The sequence below is a fragment of the Acanthisitta chloris genome, unplaced genomic scaffold, assembly GCF_000695815.1.
Source record: "Acanthisitta chloris isolate BGI_N310 unplaced genomic scaffold, ASM69581v1 scaffold23722, whole genome shotgun sequence".
Classification (NCBI taxonomy): Eukaryota; Metazoa; Chordata; class Aves; order Passeriformes; family Acanthisittidae; genus Acanthisitta; species Acanthisitta chloris.
In genome coordinates, this window is record NW_008661387.1 from 51,720 (window position 1) to 68,736 (window position 17,017).

General features: G+C 39.9%; 1 protein-coding gene across 1 annotated transcript in view; it reads left to right on the forward strand.

The window, feature by feature from the left end:
- The window catches only part of ST3GAL3 (ST3 beta-galactoside alpha-2,3-sialyltransferase 3), a 138,109-nt gene that overhangs the window by 27,756 nt on the left and 93,336 nt on the right, over positions 1 to 17,017 (forward strand). The window contains exon 3 of the mRNA XM_009070219.1: positions 949 to 1,041. Within this exon, the coding sequence (XP_009068467.1) occupies positions 1,022 to 1,041 (20 nt within the window). The 5' untranslated portion in view covers positions 949 to 1,021. The remainder of the gene's footprint in view (positions 1 to 948; positions 1,042 to 17,017) is intronic.

Genomic DNA, 17,017 nt, shown 5'->3' on the forward strand with positions numbered 1-17,017 from the left:
TGCCTACTGCTAACAGAATGGTGTAGCAAGTACAATATTATTGATCGAGTCTTTGTAGTAGTTAACACTTGCAGATTCCACAGAATGTCAAGCATGAAACTGTAAATTTTATTTCTTTGAAGGAATATTAACAATTCTCATACTGTGGATGACATTAAGGTATCTGTTATTACTTGGAAAGCCCAAGCAAATTAAACCTTGTAATGTTTTCATGAAATGGATAGTTGGAAAAATGTTTCAGGGGGTGAATAGGGCCACAAATAAAATTAAATGTTTTTTTCCAGGTCACTCAGTAGATATATGGTAAAAGTAAGTGCTGGACTGAAATATCTTTCTTTGAATTGCTAGTCCTGTTTCTGTATAAATCCCAATGAAAAATAACCCTCAATATTCTAAATTTGGCCCCAAAATCACTAGTCAAGCTGAATTAAGACTCACCTCAACAAAACAGCAGCAATGTCATCTCCTCCAAATACTGAAAGCACACATCCCTTGATGATAGCCTGTCAGAACTGCTCAGCACTTTGCTTCAAATGCTTGAAAGGTATCTTCTAAATGATTTTCTAAATAATACTTTCTGTAATTTTAACTTTGATCATAATTTAGAAAAATTGCTAAAGCAAAGTGCTGTTTATGGCTTTTTCCTTTTGAAAGGTTGAAGTGTAAAATGGTATATTGATATTTTTCTTCCATGAGCTTTATCTCGCTAGGTATGAAAATCTTTCAGCAAAACCTGTGGTTTTGTGGTATTTGAGGTATCTTTACCCCTCTTCCTTTTTTGTTGTTCTGCTGTGATGCTATAGTGCAACAAATAAATATCAGTCTGTGTTTGCTATTATGCCCTGCAGCTGCTTTTCGGAAAAACTGTAAGGAGAAAAATAACTTGGATGATTGCAAAAGCCAGTTCATAGTCAGGAGAGTCCTGATTCTCTGCTTATTTTTCCACAGGCCTCCAGAATTGGCATCAAAGTATGCAAATTTCTCTGAGGGAGTGTGCAAGCCAGGCTATGCATCAGCGCTCATGACTGTCATCTTCCCAAAGTAAGTAATTACTGTGGGGGTTTTCCCTCCACTTCCCCTGGTGACTTCTCATCCTTCAAGGTGGGTGATCTGCAGAGTTTGGCTTGAAAAGTGTTGTCACTCTGTCACTTTATTGGTTCAAGGGGAGACCAGTGTGGCAATTCTGGCTATTTGAGTGGTCAGTGATAATGGCTTAATTGACTTCAGTGTGACTAGGAGTTTGCTGAAAGAGTAGAGAGTTCTGGGTGTTGAGTAATAAAACAAATTATGTTGTCAGTGTGTGATACAGATGTGTGGCCGAGCTCACTGCTAGTACCAGACGATGCAATGCTTAGGAAGCTTTGGTCATGAAGCAACGGATTAAGTCATCTGGAGTAGTAAAGCATGGTGTTTTGTTGTTTGGGTTTTCTAATTCTTGGGAGGACAGGATAAAGCATCCCTCAGGTGCCTGGAGTTCCTAGAATTGTTGGAAGACAGTTCAGAGGGTAGATTGGCAGGAACATTGTACTGTTGAGGCTCAAGGAGTTCAGTTTGGTGCAGCAAATGGAAAATTTGACTGAATGGTTATTTAACCTTTGCACAGGCTTCCTAGTCATGTGGAAAAGATGCTCTAGTGCAATGATCATTTTGGCAAAAGAGACTGTGGACTTTTTAGCATAACTGGCACTTTTCCAAAAGGTGTAGTTTATTTCTTTTGAGGACAGAATTCCCATGACTTGCACATATAGAGGTTAGGTTGGGTGACCATGGCCTTCAAGCCAAGCCTGAAACCGGTGGTATCTTCTGTCATTTCATTGGCAAACATGCTATCTGCAAGATTTTTGAAAGTAAAAAAAAGAACAGAATAATCTGACACTGCCTTGTAACCAGCATATACTACAGCCAGGCCTTAAAACCAAACCAAAACACTAACGTTCTCCACCACTAGTGTAAAGCAATTATCAGTATTATCTTCTGTGTGAATTTTGGAACACTGGTTAGAATATAAATAAGCACTAGAACCGAAGGTGGATACATTATCTTCTTTTAAGAGTTTTGTGAGTGCTTTTAATCTGTATATGCAGTGAATGCAAAATTAATACAAATAATATATAATATAATAATATTAATATTAGTTATAATTATTATTTTTGTACAAATTAAATATAAGTAGTATAGAAGAGGATAAACTCATTATTGCCAAAATATTATCTTATTTTAATTTTAAGATCATTTAAGACTTTGGCTGCAAGGAGGATTTTTTGCCTCCTAGAATCTGAAGTGTTATTTACTCTCTCCCTAAGCAGCTAGTTACAGGTCACTGTTCAGTCACCTGCTCCTAGTATCTCACTGCGTGGAACTAATACCATGCAAAGAGGTGGTAACTTGTGTCTAGTCAAGCCAAGTGGTTGTTGTCTTGTTCATTCATTGTAAAGTCATATTCATAAAGACAGGCTCTCTCTGGGTATTTATGTTCAGTTGCTTCTCTAACGTAGACCCTAAAACTTGGTAGTGTTGCCTTTTTTTCCCATGATGTCTTTGAATTTTTTGTGAATTGAGTTCAGTATTGGACATTTAATTATTTTATCTAGTACTGGTGTAAGGATGGCTGACCAGTAGTTCTGCAAAAACTTCCATGCTGCACTTAAAGTTCTTTCTCTTCTGCAACTTCTCTCATACTCAAAGAACTATGTAGAATTAATATTACCAAGCCAGGTATCATAATTCAATATATTTAGAACTCTTAAAGCCAAATTAACTTGCCTGTTGGTTTAAGGATTTGTGCTGCTTGATTTGTTTTATTCTAGCTTTTGTATTCGGTTGCTTCTATCATTAGGAAGCCATCATCTCTGCAGCTGACATTTTTTAGGCTTGTTCTTTGCTGTAAAACGGGTGTTTTTGTTGGGTGTTTTTATTATTTGGATAAAGTTGGTTTGGCCGTTTTCAAGCACGAATAAAATGAATAAATGTTTTCCCATTCTAAGGTTCCTGACTTTTTCATGCAATTTTAAATGTAAATAGGCAAAATATGATGGAAATAGTTGAAATAGAGTAAATATTTTTCAGAGGATCTAACTGTTCTTGGTAAGAGCTTCTTTACTGATAAAAATGTGAATTCAGACTTTACCAAGCATAAGCAAGTGCTAGACAGAATAAAGAGCAATGCCCTGAGAAATCTCAATGTGACTATTGGTAAGGAAAGATCGAATGTCTGTTTGTTTTTGTAATGAGATCCTCAGTTGATCAGTTCTCATTCTAGCAGTGCTTGATGTTTTCATCAGTAATCCCATCTGGAAAAAATCCTAGGTTGGAGAGAAATAATAATGGATTGGTTACTTCTAGAGAACAATCTGGATCGCCTGATTTAAATGGCCAGAGGCCAACAAAATATATGAAATAAGACATCTGGGAGGAACAAATGCAGATTATACCTTCAAGATAGAAAAAACTCTGTCTTGGAAACAGACACAGAGAAATCTTAATGTAATCTCAACAAAATACAGCTTAAATACTATTTCAAGTTCATACGTACAGAAATAAGTTGAGAAATTTTGTGTGAAGTACTGAATTAAAATTAAAAACCACAACCCAGGACTTCTAGAATACTGTGTCCAGTTTTGGTGGTAAAGTCTGAGAAGGGAGGGGAAATAAGAGGTGGAAGGAAAGCCACAAAAATGAACAAGGACTTGCTCAAACTGTAAAGTAAACAAGACTCATAGAAATAAGTCATCTTTCTGAAGCAGGAGTTGTATCCAAATGAAGTGAATAGGAAAGAGCATTAACTTTGGCAAGTTAAACATAAACTATAATGAGGTAGTCCAAAAAAAATGTTGAGGAACAACTTCATGAAGGCATTAGAAAAATAATAAAGCTTTTTGTGTAAGTGTCAAAAGCAGAAAGCCTGTCAGGGATGCTGACAGGCTGATAGTATGTTCATAATGTTACATGTGAGCTAAGGGAAGGTAAAGCCATAGCTGAGATGTTATTTGCATTGCTATTCACTGCAAAACAGTTCCCCTGTGGAGCCTTCCTTTCCAGGGGACAGGCTGGGGGAAGCTGACAGAAGGCTGACGTTTTGGAGTGAATCGGCACAATGAATTGCTAGGGAAAGTTCTCACTTTGTGAAGAAGTTGCTGAGTTACACACAGTTGTGTATAATCATTGCTAAATTGGCCTTAGAATGGAAGAATGAAAGGCAGTAAACGTGCTGGGCTTTTCAAGAAGGGCCTGTGGAGCATTTGGGAAACTGGAAACTAATAGTGAGCCTGGTTTCTGTATTGGGCACCTCTTAGAACCTATAAAGAATAGAATTAGTGTTAGTTCACAGGCAGAAAAGGTGATGCTAGAGAGGAGAGAAAGTTGTCTTCTGCAGTAGGAACTCCTGCCCTGTAAATCTGCTTGTGTTGTTTGAATGAATGGATGAGCATTTGATAAAGATGGTTGAAGTAACGCAGTATGTCTGGATTTCTTTGGAAAAAACCCAAAGCAAAACAACCACACACCACACCCCCAAACAAACAATAAACCCTAAAACCAACCAAATACTTGGTTTTTCAAAGATTTTTGGAAAATTAAACTGGTGTAGTGATTAGTAGTGACTAGGTAAAGATTGGAAACTATGGAAAAAGAAGGTTGGACTGTACAGGGGTGTTACCCTTGGAGTTGTCTGGGGAAAGTGTTCTGAGATCTCTGCTGTTCCAAGTGCTCATAACTATCTGGAGTGGAGGATGAATAATAAAGCACTGACACATTTTTTCAGGTAGCAAGACCAAGAGCTGACTGTGAGGAATGTCAGAGGGATCTCACAGTGATAAGTGATGGGGCAGGAAAATCACAGGCCAAATTCAGTTCTGATACAAGATCGTGTTTGTTGAAAAGATTGATCTGACAGTGTATACCTAATGATGGACTTAGCTATGCCTTGCAAATTGGGCAAGAGATCTTGGAATTACTGTGGAGGGTTCTGGAACTTACCGACAAGGGATGGTTAAAAGACTGTGGACATATTAGGAGATAAGTGCAGAAAACCCAAGAATATGTTATGGCACTGTGTGAATACTCTTTGTGCCTCTATCTTCGATAACACATCTAATTATCTTCAACTAATTTTGAAACAGATCTAGAAGAATTAGGTATACATAGTGGTAATAAAGTTGAAATAAAAACATGGAGCTATTGCCAAGTTCAGAAAGATTGAATAGACCTAGACTTTCCAGTGTGAGGTAGATCATGCCGAGAGTATTTACAAGTCTGTGTAACATAGTGAATGACATGGTTTAACAAGATCTGGAGGTATTAAATGCAAATTATGTGCACCAGGTTTAAAATAAAGGTAAGTGCTATTTCATGCTTTCCAGTTAATTTTTTTCCTGAGAATATTCTTCCATAGTGGGCAAAAGATTTAAAAACAAATAAATAAAAAGACTGACAGCTTCTATTATTGACTGTAAGTATTCAGCAACAGGCGTGGAAGTCTCTAAGTTGCAGGAGCTGGAACCTAAATGGATGTTGAGGGCAGAGTGTTGATTTATGTATTCTGTTTCTTAGGCTTTTTACTGAAGTATTGGCCAACGGACACAGACATCGAGCATTGGGCAAAATGGATGTCTGGTCTAATCCATTGTGCCCATGCCTGTGTTTTCTGGTTTGTTTAAAGATTATGTACTAAAGGCAGAGTGACATAGCTTTAGAAAAACATGCTGTAATCTGAGTCATGACAGCAGCTCCCCACCAAGAGACATGGATGCATCATCTCGGTGCTCTACCTTGGTGTAGGGGTGCCCAACTGGGCTGCATCTGCTGCTCACTGTAAATGAAGGAGTTATCTAATTTGTCACTTTCTGGGACAATATGATTCTGCCTCTTGCAAACCTCCCAACAGCAATAATGACTCAAAATGTCCCAAGTAAGGTTACTGATTTCAGAATGATACAAAGGAAATGACAAGCATCTCTCGTAAAATGGCATCAATAGGTCAGTGAATTAGACTACTATGTTCAGTGAATTACACTACTTTAGTAGGTCTGAGGTCACCTACAAGTCTGGAGCTAATGCATTGACCTTTTTGTGGAAGGCACTAACTTGAGTTTGCAGTGGTAACACTGCAGTCTCCTGCTTGTCTGGCCTTACTGTGGAAACGATGCTGCCTGTGTACAGTTCTTTCTATGCCCTATTCTTTATCAAATGAGAAAGGAGACCTCTGCCCACAGTTTGTGGCTAACATGCCAGCCTGGGACAGTTCAGCTACTCAGAATTTTCCAACCACAGGCTCTTGTAAGTTGGCAGCTAATACCAGAAATCAGAGGAGGCAGTAAATAGAGTGGGAATGTCTGCAGCCTGCAGACTTGTGTATCTGTGTTTGGTAGGAGAACATGGCAAATAAGTTTTTAAAGAAAGAGTATCTGAAAGTACTTCAAAAAAGAGGGAAGGGGGAAATTCAATATACAACAAATCTATTGGTGTTGTGACCAAAATGGTGAACATTTGTGATTCAGATATATAAGACTGTTTTTGCACCAAGGATATGATTGTAGGCATCTTTCTAGTCAGTTGGTACTAAAAATAGTCTTATGTGAATCTGAAACATCTTTAACTCAGTTCAGAAACAAAATCAGTTTGCTTCATCTGGTTATTCTGGTGCAAAAATTGAGTAGCAATTGGTATTTTCTTCACAGTCATCTTTTTTTCCCTCTTATTTTTCAATACCTCAGCCTGCTCTCCACTCTGATGATAAACAGCTCTCCTGTAAAGGCTTCTGGGTTTATATTTTCATGCTGAATTGTTTCTTTGTACATAAAGTTCAAAAAATTTAAGCCTTCATATCAGCAGAAAATTCATGCAACGGATTTATGCCAGACACAGAAATTTCAGTGGCTTTCTCTCAAGTCATTCTTCTGGGTTTTTTTTTTCTGATGTTTAGTTCCCCCTTGATTTTTGTAGGTCATAGACTCCTGTACCTTTCTACACTTCCACAGGCCAGTGGAGTATAGCTGGGACAGCACCAGAAGGCCTTTCTCTAGAGTGTTGAGGGTAGGCTTCTGTCTCCTTCACAGCAGAGCTTGGCAAAAATTTATTTGCCATTGGTATCTTTCAAGTGTAGTTCATGCAGCTTCTGTACCTTAGGAAAAAAAAAAAATTTTTACATGCAAATGGGAGATATAGCAAACTGGAGCTGTAGCAAGGGCTTTAGTAGGGGTCAGGATAATTTAAAAATATTCCCTGATCCTAAATCCATATCTCAGGAAAGCTGTGCCTCTTCTTATAAGCACACAAGAGCATCTTTCTATTTCACTCATTTCTGCTTTGCTATTTAGATATTCAGAAAAAAATCTTTTAAAAAGAAAATTTTTAACCCTCTGCTTAGGACTGACTTTATTCATGTTTGGCTGTCTCATGTCTCATGTACCTCATGAATTCCTGCCATGCCCAGCATGGGCTTGTGCTGAAGTGACAGGGCATGGGCTCGGTGCTCAGTGCTTCAGTGCTTCGAGGCTGTCAGTGCAGGTGATAACTGCTTTAAGGGGAGCAGAGGAAGGCAAAGAACGGCAGCTTCATGTGGTTTCACACTGCTGTGAGAAAGTCTTTCTGCTTTCTTTCAAAACGGGATTGCTGCTGTTCTGGGAATGGGACGTACTCAAATCCTTGTCCCTCCTCAAAGTCTCTTGTTCTGTGTTTGTGCATTCAGGAGTAGTGTGTGTTGACAGCAGAGATGGTTTCAGAGCTCACAGTTACATTTGGTGTCCCAGTCACTCTTGTAATCACAGCTGTGGAAGGAAATTTGTAGGTGCCAGTGCCCAAAAGGATGTTTGGGAGCTGGAGAGCTGACCTGGACTCTGTCACACCTCCCTTCAAATTCTGTATCATGCTTATTCTGCCTGTCCCCACAACAAAGGCTAAGGAAATACTGTTGTTGCATTATTGAGGTTTGAATTTGAAGGGACAAGTTGATGCAGGTGTGTTTTCTCCTGGGCAGTGCTGAACATCAGTTCAAGACTCCCAGGAGGTGAAAGGAGAGATGAAAGAGGAATTGATGATACCATGGTCAGTTTAAGCTATCAGGGTTTCCCCATTTCTTCCAGCTCCAGGCTGTGAAGTGCCTGGCTTGTGCCAGGGGCATTGGAACATGCTGCTGCTCACTCTGACTCCTACTCTGTGTTTTGTAAATCCCAGGCTAAACAAACATGCCAGCCAAAACACACACCCTCTCAAATCACTCCTGGTGTCTGGGTAGCATGTCCCCACGCAGAGCTCCGTGGCCTTTCCTGCAGCTCATCTTCCCGCGCAGTCAGCTGTGGCACCACTGTCACTGCTGGCAAAGGGAGCATTTTGCTCTTCTCTGATTTGCTTTGCTTGTGATTTTTATGAAGCAGTGCCTTTTGTCTCCCTTATATATTGGTTCTAGAGTGAAGATTTTCTCAGTTTTTCACCTCTGTAGTTCGTGTGTAAGCTATTGTATACAATTTTGATACAATTTGAAGGAACTTACAAAGAGGATGATTTTAAAAAATATATCTTAATGTAGATTTTGACTGACAGAATTAGGTCAGAGTATACAACAGCTATAATTCCTGTGTTTGTTTTATTGCCACAGGCTCATTTGAGAGATTTAAATCTCTCATACTTCTGTCTAAAGGTGACAAGTATGTTATCTTGCAAAATATTTTTGCCACAGCTGGCTTTTGTGAACAAAGAGCACAGTCTGTTAGGAGACATTTGCTTTTAACTTTCAGACCAGGATTGTTGTCTGAGCTCTTGTTGCTATTTATAACTGAGGCAATTGGATTGTCCTTCACAACACCCTGACTGCTTCAGTCCCTTCCACCTGCCTTGTCTGCAGGAGGAAGCTGGGATTAAGAATCAACATTTGATAACTCATGTTTACTGTTGCAAACTTCTGGTACTGAAATGGTAGTAACCAAAGCTTTGCTTAACATGTGGTCAAATAACTAATTTCTCTGCGACAGGCTCCCTGCATTTTTTTTATTTTTTTTTTTTTTTTTTAGAGCCCAGTGATTGGGAACATAGGTCCAGAGATGAGCAGATGAAACTGTACACAGAACTTCACTGCTAGCTCTGAAATTCATGGCACTGATTAACTAGCTGGAGCTTGTACTTCTAAACAAACTTCAGTGGCAACAGCTCATTTCTTCACTTCTGGCAGCCTCTGAAGATGTGCATGCTGCTGCAGTCAGGTTGGAGTAGATGTGGCATAATATAAGAGTAGATAAAAAAAAAAAGAGAAAAGGCTCAGTTTCTGTGTCTGCATCCCCACAGCTGCCCCTGGTGCTGCTCTATTACCTGAGCTAGCAGAACAGCCTGTGGACACTGCAATAAATAGGTGGGTTAAATAACTTGTATGTCTATATATTTTCCCTCCCCCATCCATTTACTCGTTTGGTGCAAGATTATTTTTAATCCAGATCAGTTCAGTGATTCCATTTATGAAATTACCATACCATTATACAAACCCTGCCAGGGGTGCAGCTTGAGAATGAAGAGACAAGGTGATGGCACTGCGAAAACTCCAGGCACCAGGACACAGGTTTGGGGAGCTGTTGCTTGGGAGGCAGGGATGTGGTTTCACCTTCAGTTCATGTAGGTTGTTCTCTCTATCCCATGTTGACATTTTAACCTTTTAAAAAATGTGCAGAGTAGTACATGCAATTCCCATATGCTGCTCATGACAGTAGATTCTGTATCAGAGCCATTTTTGGAGCTGAAAACTTTCATGTTTAACCTCTCTCAAGAGTCTAAAAAAAAGTATGCAAATCCATGTGATGTGCAGGCTTTGTGCCTGAAAAGTTTGCCTTCAGATTCTTTTTCATTTCTGAATTAAGTGAGACTGTAAAATGTAAGCTAGTCCATGGACACATGGACTTTACTGAACATGTGCCTTTCTGGCTTTGAAAAAGGTACAGAGCATATGTGCTCTCTCTTCGGTATGAGTACAGTGCATCATATGCCAGAGTGGGAACAGTGTGGTTGTTTTGGGTTGGGGTTTTTGTTTGTTTGTTTTTACTCTTTTTTGTTTTCCAGAATATTAGTTATTTCTAAATTGTGAATTTTTATTTTAAAAAAGGACATCTTTGCAAATGTACAAACAAGTAACCATATTTACATGAGCATGTATGATTGTAATAGAAGCAATAAACTTAATTCATGCCATGAAATAAGCATATTTTATTGTGTATGTGTTTGGGCTCTGTTGCTGTGGCCCATCTGCTCCTAAGGTTATACCGATAAGAGTGTTTGACTTTCAGGAAAATCCTGCAGCAAAGGTTACTTGAGGATCTAAATGCTTTTGAGTGAAAGAAAATACCAGTTAGCATGGAATGCAAGAAATGAAAAATATCAGTGAGCATGAAGGCTAAGCTGTACTATCACTGTGGTTTTGATATGCCAATTTTACCTTCTTTTCTCTTCCTCACATTCCCATAAGAAAATGTATTTGGATATATCTCTTTTGATTAGGACTCTGGTTTTGACTTCCTGAAGGTTCATCTTTATTGGCCAAGCCCCTCACCTCCCCAGAGCCCCAGCAAGTTCCCTGATATGTGTGAGGCTCTGTATGTTACCAGTGATTTCCTCTTGCCATAGAAAAGTGTGCAGCTTCCCTCAAAGTTTTCTGAATTGTGTTCAAGAGCAGATAATTGTTCCTTCTGAACTCCCTACTGGTGGTTTTCATCAAGCTTCCTATCTTTGGGTAGATTTCAAGTCAAATTATTTTCCTCTTCTACCTTTCCCTCTCTTTTATTACTGCTCCCTTTGTTCTATTATTGAAACATTTCAGGAGTGTCCGTGCATGCAAACACTGTCACTGAGCCAGTGTACATTGGCTAAGAGCACGGATGAAAAGCAAACCTGATAATTTATGCAAGATTATTAGACCAAATTAGAAACAGTCTGGGGAACCCTCCAGTTCTACATTAGGCAAATGAAGGTAGAAACTGAGAAGATTAAACATTCTCTTTGTAGCAATGTGAAAAGTCACTTGAGAACATTGTTCAGATAATGCTGTAGAAACTCTAACTCCACTGCAGGGAGAATGGTGTAAGTTCCTTTGACAATTATTTTCTTGTACTTGTATTATAATTCTGAGCTAACTATGCAGCAAAATAAAATCCATAAATTAATTGCTAACTACTACAGAAGCAGTGCTGTAACTGTTGTAATTGTGTCAGGGATCACAGTAGTTTGGTGAAGTTCCTGTGGTTTCCCAGGGTCTCCTGCTCACTGTTCAACCCAACCCAAAACCCATGTAATGCTGGAAACCAGGGCAAAAGCATTGCCACATAGTGCAGTGCAGCTGCCTGCAATGGGATGGCAGATTTCACTAGTGTTACTCACAATGGTTTTTTATTCTGCCTCTCTTTTGCTAAATTCTGAAGATTTATACATTCAGGAAAAGCAATTTCCTTTTTGTGTAATCTGCAATACCTTTAAGAATGATCATGTCCTTTCTCTCCTGAAACACTTTGAGTCATTGATTTGCTTGCACAGGGACTTCCTGTGTGCAAGTCAGGGCTGTAGATTACTCCAGTGTCGAGCTTGTAAACCAGGAAAACTGTGTCCAGCTTTCTTGATAAGTGTTTCATTGTGATTTTCCTGCAAATTGTTGCATCTGTCATGGTAATTTGTTATTCTTTGAAGTTTACGCATCTGGTGTAAACTTCAGGATTATGTACATTTCAAATATGATGTCTTGTGCTGTTCTGGGAAAAAAAAGATGTGAGATCTATGTAATTTCCTCTTTCTAAATTGATATTTGTGTAACACCAATTCGAGCATGTTTCTGATCTCTTTATCAGCTGTTCCAGCCTTAGATTCATGTTTATACCAGAGCAAACCTAGGAAGAGATGTAGAATTACACTGCTGAAAGTGATGTCAGTGTGTTAAAGAGATTTGCAAGAAATGAGTTCATTTATCTAGGAGTGAAACAGATTAAAATATCTGTGACCTTTCGTGGGGTCTTGGAGTGCCATAAACCAGAAGAATATATAAATAATCCAGTGCACAAACCCACCGTGATTTACCTATTGCCCTCCTAAAATAAATGGTGTGTGCATCTGATTTTACCTTGGGCCTGCCTCTGTTAGCAATCTCTGCTGCCTTCAATGGAAGGTGATGCTCTATTAGCCACCAGAGTGTTTGTTTCTGGGCTTGGATCTTTGTTCGTTCCTTTTTTTCTGATTACAGGTGCTTTACACTGAGAGTGAAGACAGGCCCACTGATGAGCAGTTCTAAATGCAAACAGTTCCCATGAATGCTTCAGGAAAGGTGGAATAATTTTAAGTCACCTGAAAGTAACAAGCAAGGGAAAACTGTTTGGGACATGGTGGCTTTCCCTGTCCCTGCAGCCAGCACTGGACTCTGTGATGTGCAGTCCTGAGCTGGCCTGCAGCTCGAGCAGGTCCATGGGACAGCAGCTGTTGTGGTGGGAGAGTCTCTGCCTCCACTTTGGAAAGAAAGCACCAAAACCAGCTGCTTCACCAGGCAGTGAATTAGGAATAAGTAGCATAGCTACTATTTATGTTTTAAGAATTTGTTTGTAAATGTGTAACCTGATGGATGGGTACAGTATACAGCTCCAGACAGTATAAGTGTAACCTGTGGCAAAACAGGCGACTCCTTAGAGCCAGTGGTGGCCATCTCTTTTTGCTTTTGATTTGTTTCTTAAACAGTGTCTATGGAGTTTAGGCATCTGCAGAGGAAGACGCTGGTCCCAAGGCTCTGAATAAACAGGCCAGCACACAGGCTGCTGGAGCTGGCTTGTTCCTGCCATTCTTGGAACAGTTGAGAAAGGATGTCCAGAATTTGAAGAAGGCAAAGTATGCTTACAGGTCCTGGTTTGAGCAAAGAAAACTAAAATAAGAAAACCACAAAATTTCTCTGTTTTTTTCCTATGTTGGGGATTTTTGTAAGCACATGTACCAGGCATTTCTTCTCCTTAGGACAGATCTGATCTCCTGGGTAATAATAACTATTTATGGAACAACAGGATACTGAACAGTTTATAAACACTAGGCGTGTTTACTTCTGCTCTGTGACTGCTCATTTCACGTAGGGGTTTCCTCATCTGTTGGCTGAGTAGACAAATCTGTAAAGAAGTAGTTGGTCTTGCTCTGCCATAGTGTAGTGACAGAACATTTATCCTGCTCAACCAGCAAAATTTTCTGTCTGTGCTGAGGAAGAAAGGTATTTTAGCAGGAAAATAATAATCTTGTATTTTTGAAGAGGAAAGGAAGAACTGTTCTACTTCACTTCTCCCAGGTCTGACACCTGCTGCTAATGGAGGGTGTGAGTTTGAAGTGCCTGTCTCCTCTGTTTCTTCTCTGGGAAGCAGATTCTTCATTCTTCAGCACGGCTTTATTAAGATTTGCTGGGGGACTCCTAAACCATGTCCAGACAGGAAATGAGATGAAACAGGGCTAATAGTTTGGGTGGGATTTTTTTCTCTTTATAATAAGAGGATTTGATTTCCAGTGTTTTACCATCTCTTATGGGTTGTTGGACAGAAAACACAGAGGGGAAGCAGCACTTCATTCTGCATAATCAGCTGTAAGACATTGCACCCTCTGAGAAAGAAGCAGTGATGGTTCCAGGTCATCCAGGAGAAAGAGAAGAGAAATCCTCTGAAATAAACCATGTCTGGAGTGCTCTACAATACAGAATAATTCATGTAGAAATTCAGAGCTGTGTGAGATCTGCAGTGCTGACTGATGCGAGTTCTTTCTCCATCTGAACAGTGGCTGTGAGATGATGAACTGCTGACATGTTTTGACAGATGCCAGTCAGAGGGATGTTTTTGACAGATTTTTTTGTCCTGATTAACGTCACTTGAAGCAGTTATTTGTGTTTCTACATGTTTGTTTTAATTCATCTATTTGTTTCCCTTTCGCAGCAGTGCCCAGTTTACCATAATGAGATTCAGGAAGCTGGAATCAGTCTCAATTAGTGAGGCTACTGTAAATATTTTCACTGACAGAACTGTCTTTATTCAGTTAAGATCTCAAAATACTTGAATGTTGTTTTATATTAAACAGAAGATCCAGTAAATCAGATAAAGTGGTACCAGGAGGGCAATTTATTCTGTGATAGTCCTGTCTTTAGCTAATCTAATTGTGCTCTCTGAAGATGCAGGAACCCAAATAAAAGACAGAGGAGAGGTGCATTAGAGGAAATGAAAGTGGAAAAGGTCCCACAGACAAATCTAACTATTAAACAAATTTGCCTGGCCCCTCGAGAAGTGCAGAGGTATTGTTGTCTGCAGGTGGTACACTGAGTAATGATTTGAGTTGCCTGTATCTGGAGAGTGTGGAGCAGCCATCAGTGACGAGCCCTTCTGCCTTGGTAGGGGAGAGGAACTGTAAGTATCCCAGACACCTGGTCCAGGAAGAGTCCTAACAGTTTGTTCACAATGGCCACTCTGCAGCTGCTAAGGAATAAAAAATTATGTGGGAAAGTCAGTGTTAAGCACTTACGGCATTTCTCGACTTGTAGGAATTTCTTGCTTCTAGAAGTTATTTTTTAGCATGTCACTGATTCTCAGCTGCTACTGAGGTGGGTTATTTTAATACTGGAGATGTGACATGTCAGTCCATCTAAAGAGTTAGACATGCAAGAGTAGGGGTCTCCAAACTTGCCTCAGTTTGCAAGTGTTGAGAGGGTTTGTCTGCTACATTTTATTTTGGTTTAGGGTTGGGGTTTTTTTGTGTATTACTATGCACCTTCTGATTGTTAGACCACTAAATAAAATTTAAAAAACCAACCCGATTTCTCCAGCAAATCACAGTTGAAATTTTGATCAGTAGCTTGGAAATAGTGACCAAAAAAAAAGCATAAAATTAGCCAAATGCAAAATTCTGAATATACCTGGCATCGATCTCTTCATTTCATAAACTTCTAGAAGATTTTGGAGGGTTGTCTTGACTGCAGAAGCCAAGTGTCAACTCTGCAGTGCTCTGACTCCATAATGCTGCTTTTCACAGCAGTCTTATGGAAGAAGACACTTGTTCTCTGTCTCCATCTTCCAGGGTTTGTTCCATGCCACAGCTCTGGGCTAATTGCTCTAACATGCAAAGCAATCGCTTTCCTCCCTCTCCCATTTTTGTCCTCAGAGCTCTCTTTGTGGCTCCATCTGCCTTTCTGTGTGGATGGAGATTGGGTCACACAGACTGTGTCCCTCCTTTACCCCTCTCAGGCTACATGTCTGTTTATTTTTTTATATAAATAAGATATTAACCTTTGTTGTTCACAGCATTTTTAAGTCTTCTTCAGCAGTTTGTAAATCCTGTGTCAGGAAACATGTTCAGTGTGAATATGTCCTAGTTGTACTGCTCCCCAGCTGAGCTTAGCTGTCTGTAGACATTCCAAAGCACAGTAATGGCACAGATGAGAACCTGACACAGGTCTCTCTTCTCAACTTTTTGGGGGAGTTTTGGATGGAATGGGAAGACTTAAAGGCACCAGAGAAGAATAGGAGAGTATGTGCTGGTGGACCAGATGGTTCTGACTCTCCAGGCCATTTTGAGGGAGTACAAACAGTATTTTGGTGGCTAGTAGTGTGTCAGTGCAAAGCTTTGCCTCCTAGGCCCTGGAAATTCTCTCAGTTCCCACTGGCAGGTACAAACTGGTGGATTTCCAGTAAGCATCGCTCAGGAAAAGACCCCACATTTCACATCAGCCCTGGAGCATGACAGCCACCTTTACTCTGCTGAAATGAAGTGAGCTAATTTGTTTCCCAGCAGACTAATTGCTCATGGCTTATTATAGAGGCTATTTGGTGCCCTGTTCTGAAGACTGTTTGTTCCGGACAGCATGTTTTAGAATATGTTTGTATGTGCTGGCAAATTTTTCAGGTTGTGCTTTTGATTTTTTTGAAAGGTCACCTTGGGTTTAGGAAAGTTTAAAGAGCTGCAGCAGCTAAATAGATACAAGAAGCTCAAACAAATCCTGAAGGTGGTTGGATCATGACATTCTTTTCAGTCTGAACTTCCTTAAATTTGCCAAATTACTGAACTGACTCATTTACATCTGTATTCTAAGGCCTTCCTGGCTTTATTTCCTACTGCTGCATTAGAACTTTCCAGGTTTTCTTCAATTACCGTGTTTCATTAAAATTATCCATGTATTATTGCCTTAATTTCTTCATACTGTGTCATGTCACTAAACCTGTTTCTCAAATCTGGAGCTAAAATAACTACTGCCATTGTGCAGTTCCCTCTTCCTGTGAGATTTGTGTTGCTTTTCCCTTATCTGTCTAAATGAATGACAGATGTTTTTGCATGGGCTGGTCAGTGGTTTTATGCAGCACAGCACAATGGGACCTGAGCTCTGGGTCCTCAGGCTCTGCAGTGATTAACGTTGTGAGTAACATTCCTGGTGGCTGCTGTGTTATTCTGCTGGCAAAAGATTATTCTGTCCTTTCTGTGCTGAGTCTTTCTGCATGTTCTGCAGTTCTGCACACTGTCCTCTCTGGGTAGCCCTGGGGTTATGAGCCCCCTTATCTATCCTTTTCCTTCCATGATAAAATCTTCTATTTGTCCTCTAGACCACCATGTCTCCCAGTATGCTGTGATACTACCGTGTGGTACTGCAAGTAAGAAGAGACTTGTCAGCTCATTCCGCTTCGCCACTGTTCATGATTTCTGTAACTCTCTGCCTCTGAACCTGTAGGAACCGTTTGGCAGCTGGATGATAATGATCTTAGTTTAACATTTGATGTGATGCCATGTTTTATGTGTTTGGAATGTACATTGGAAACAACAGAAATGAGTTTTGGCTGGAACTTCACTGCAGTCTTACAGGCAGTAAATAACAGAGACTTTAACAGGAAAAGAGAACCCAAACACTTTGTGTTCTGGGTTGGCTTATATGAATCAGCAAGTCTGTGTTGCTAAATAGCAAGACCCGATTGCTAAATGTAACCCAAATAGTATAGCCATGTAGAGGCAAGAGCCCATGGGATTCTGCTCCAAAACTGATCTACAGAAAAACATCAAGCTGCCTTCACTTCAC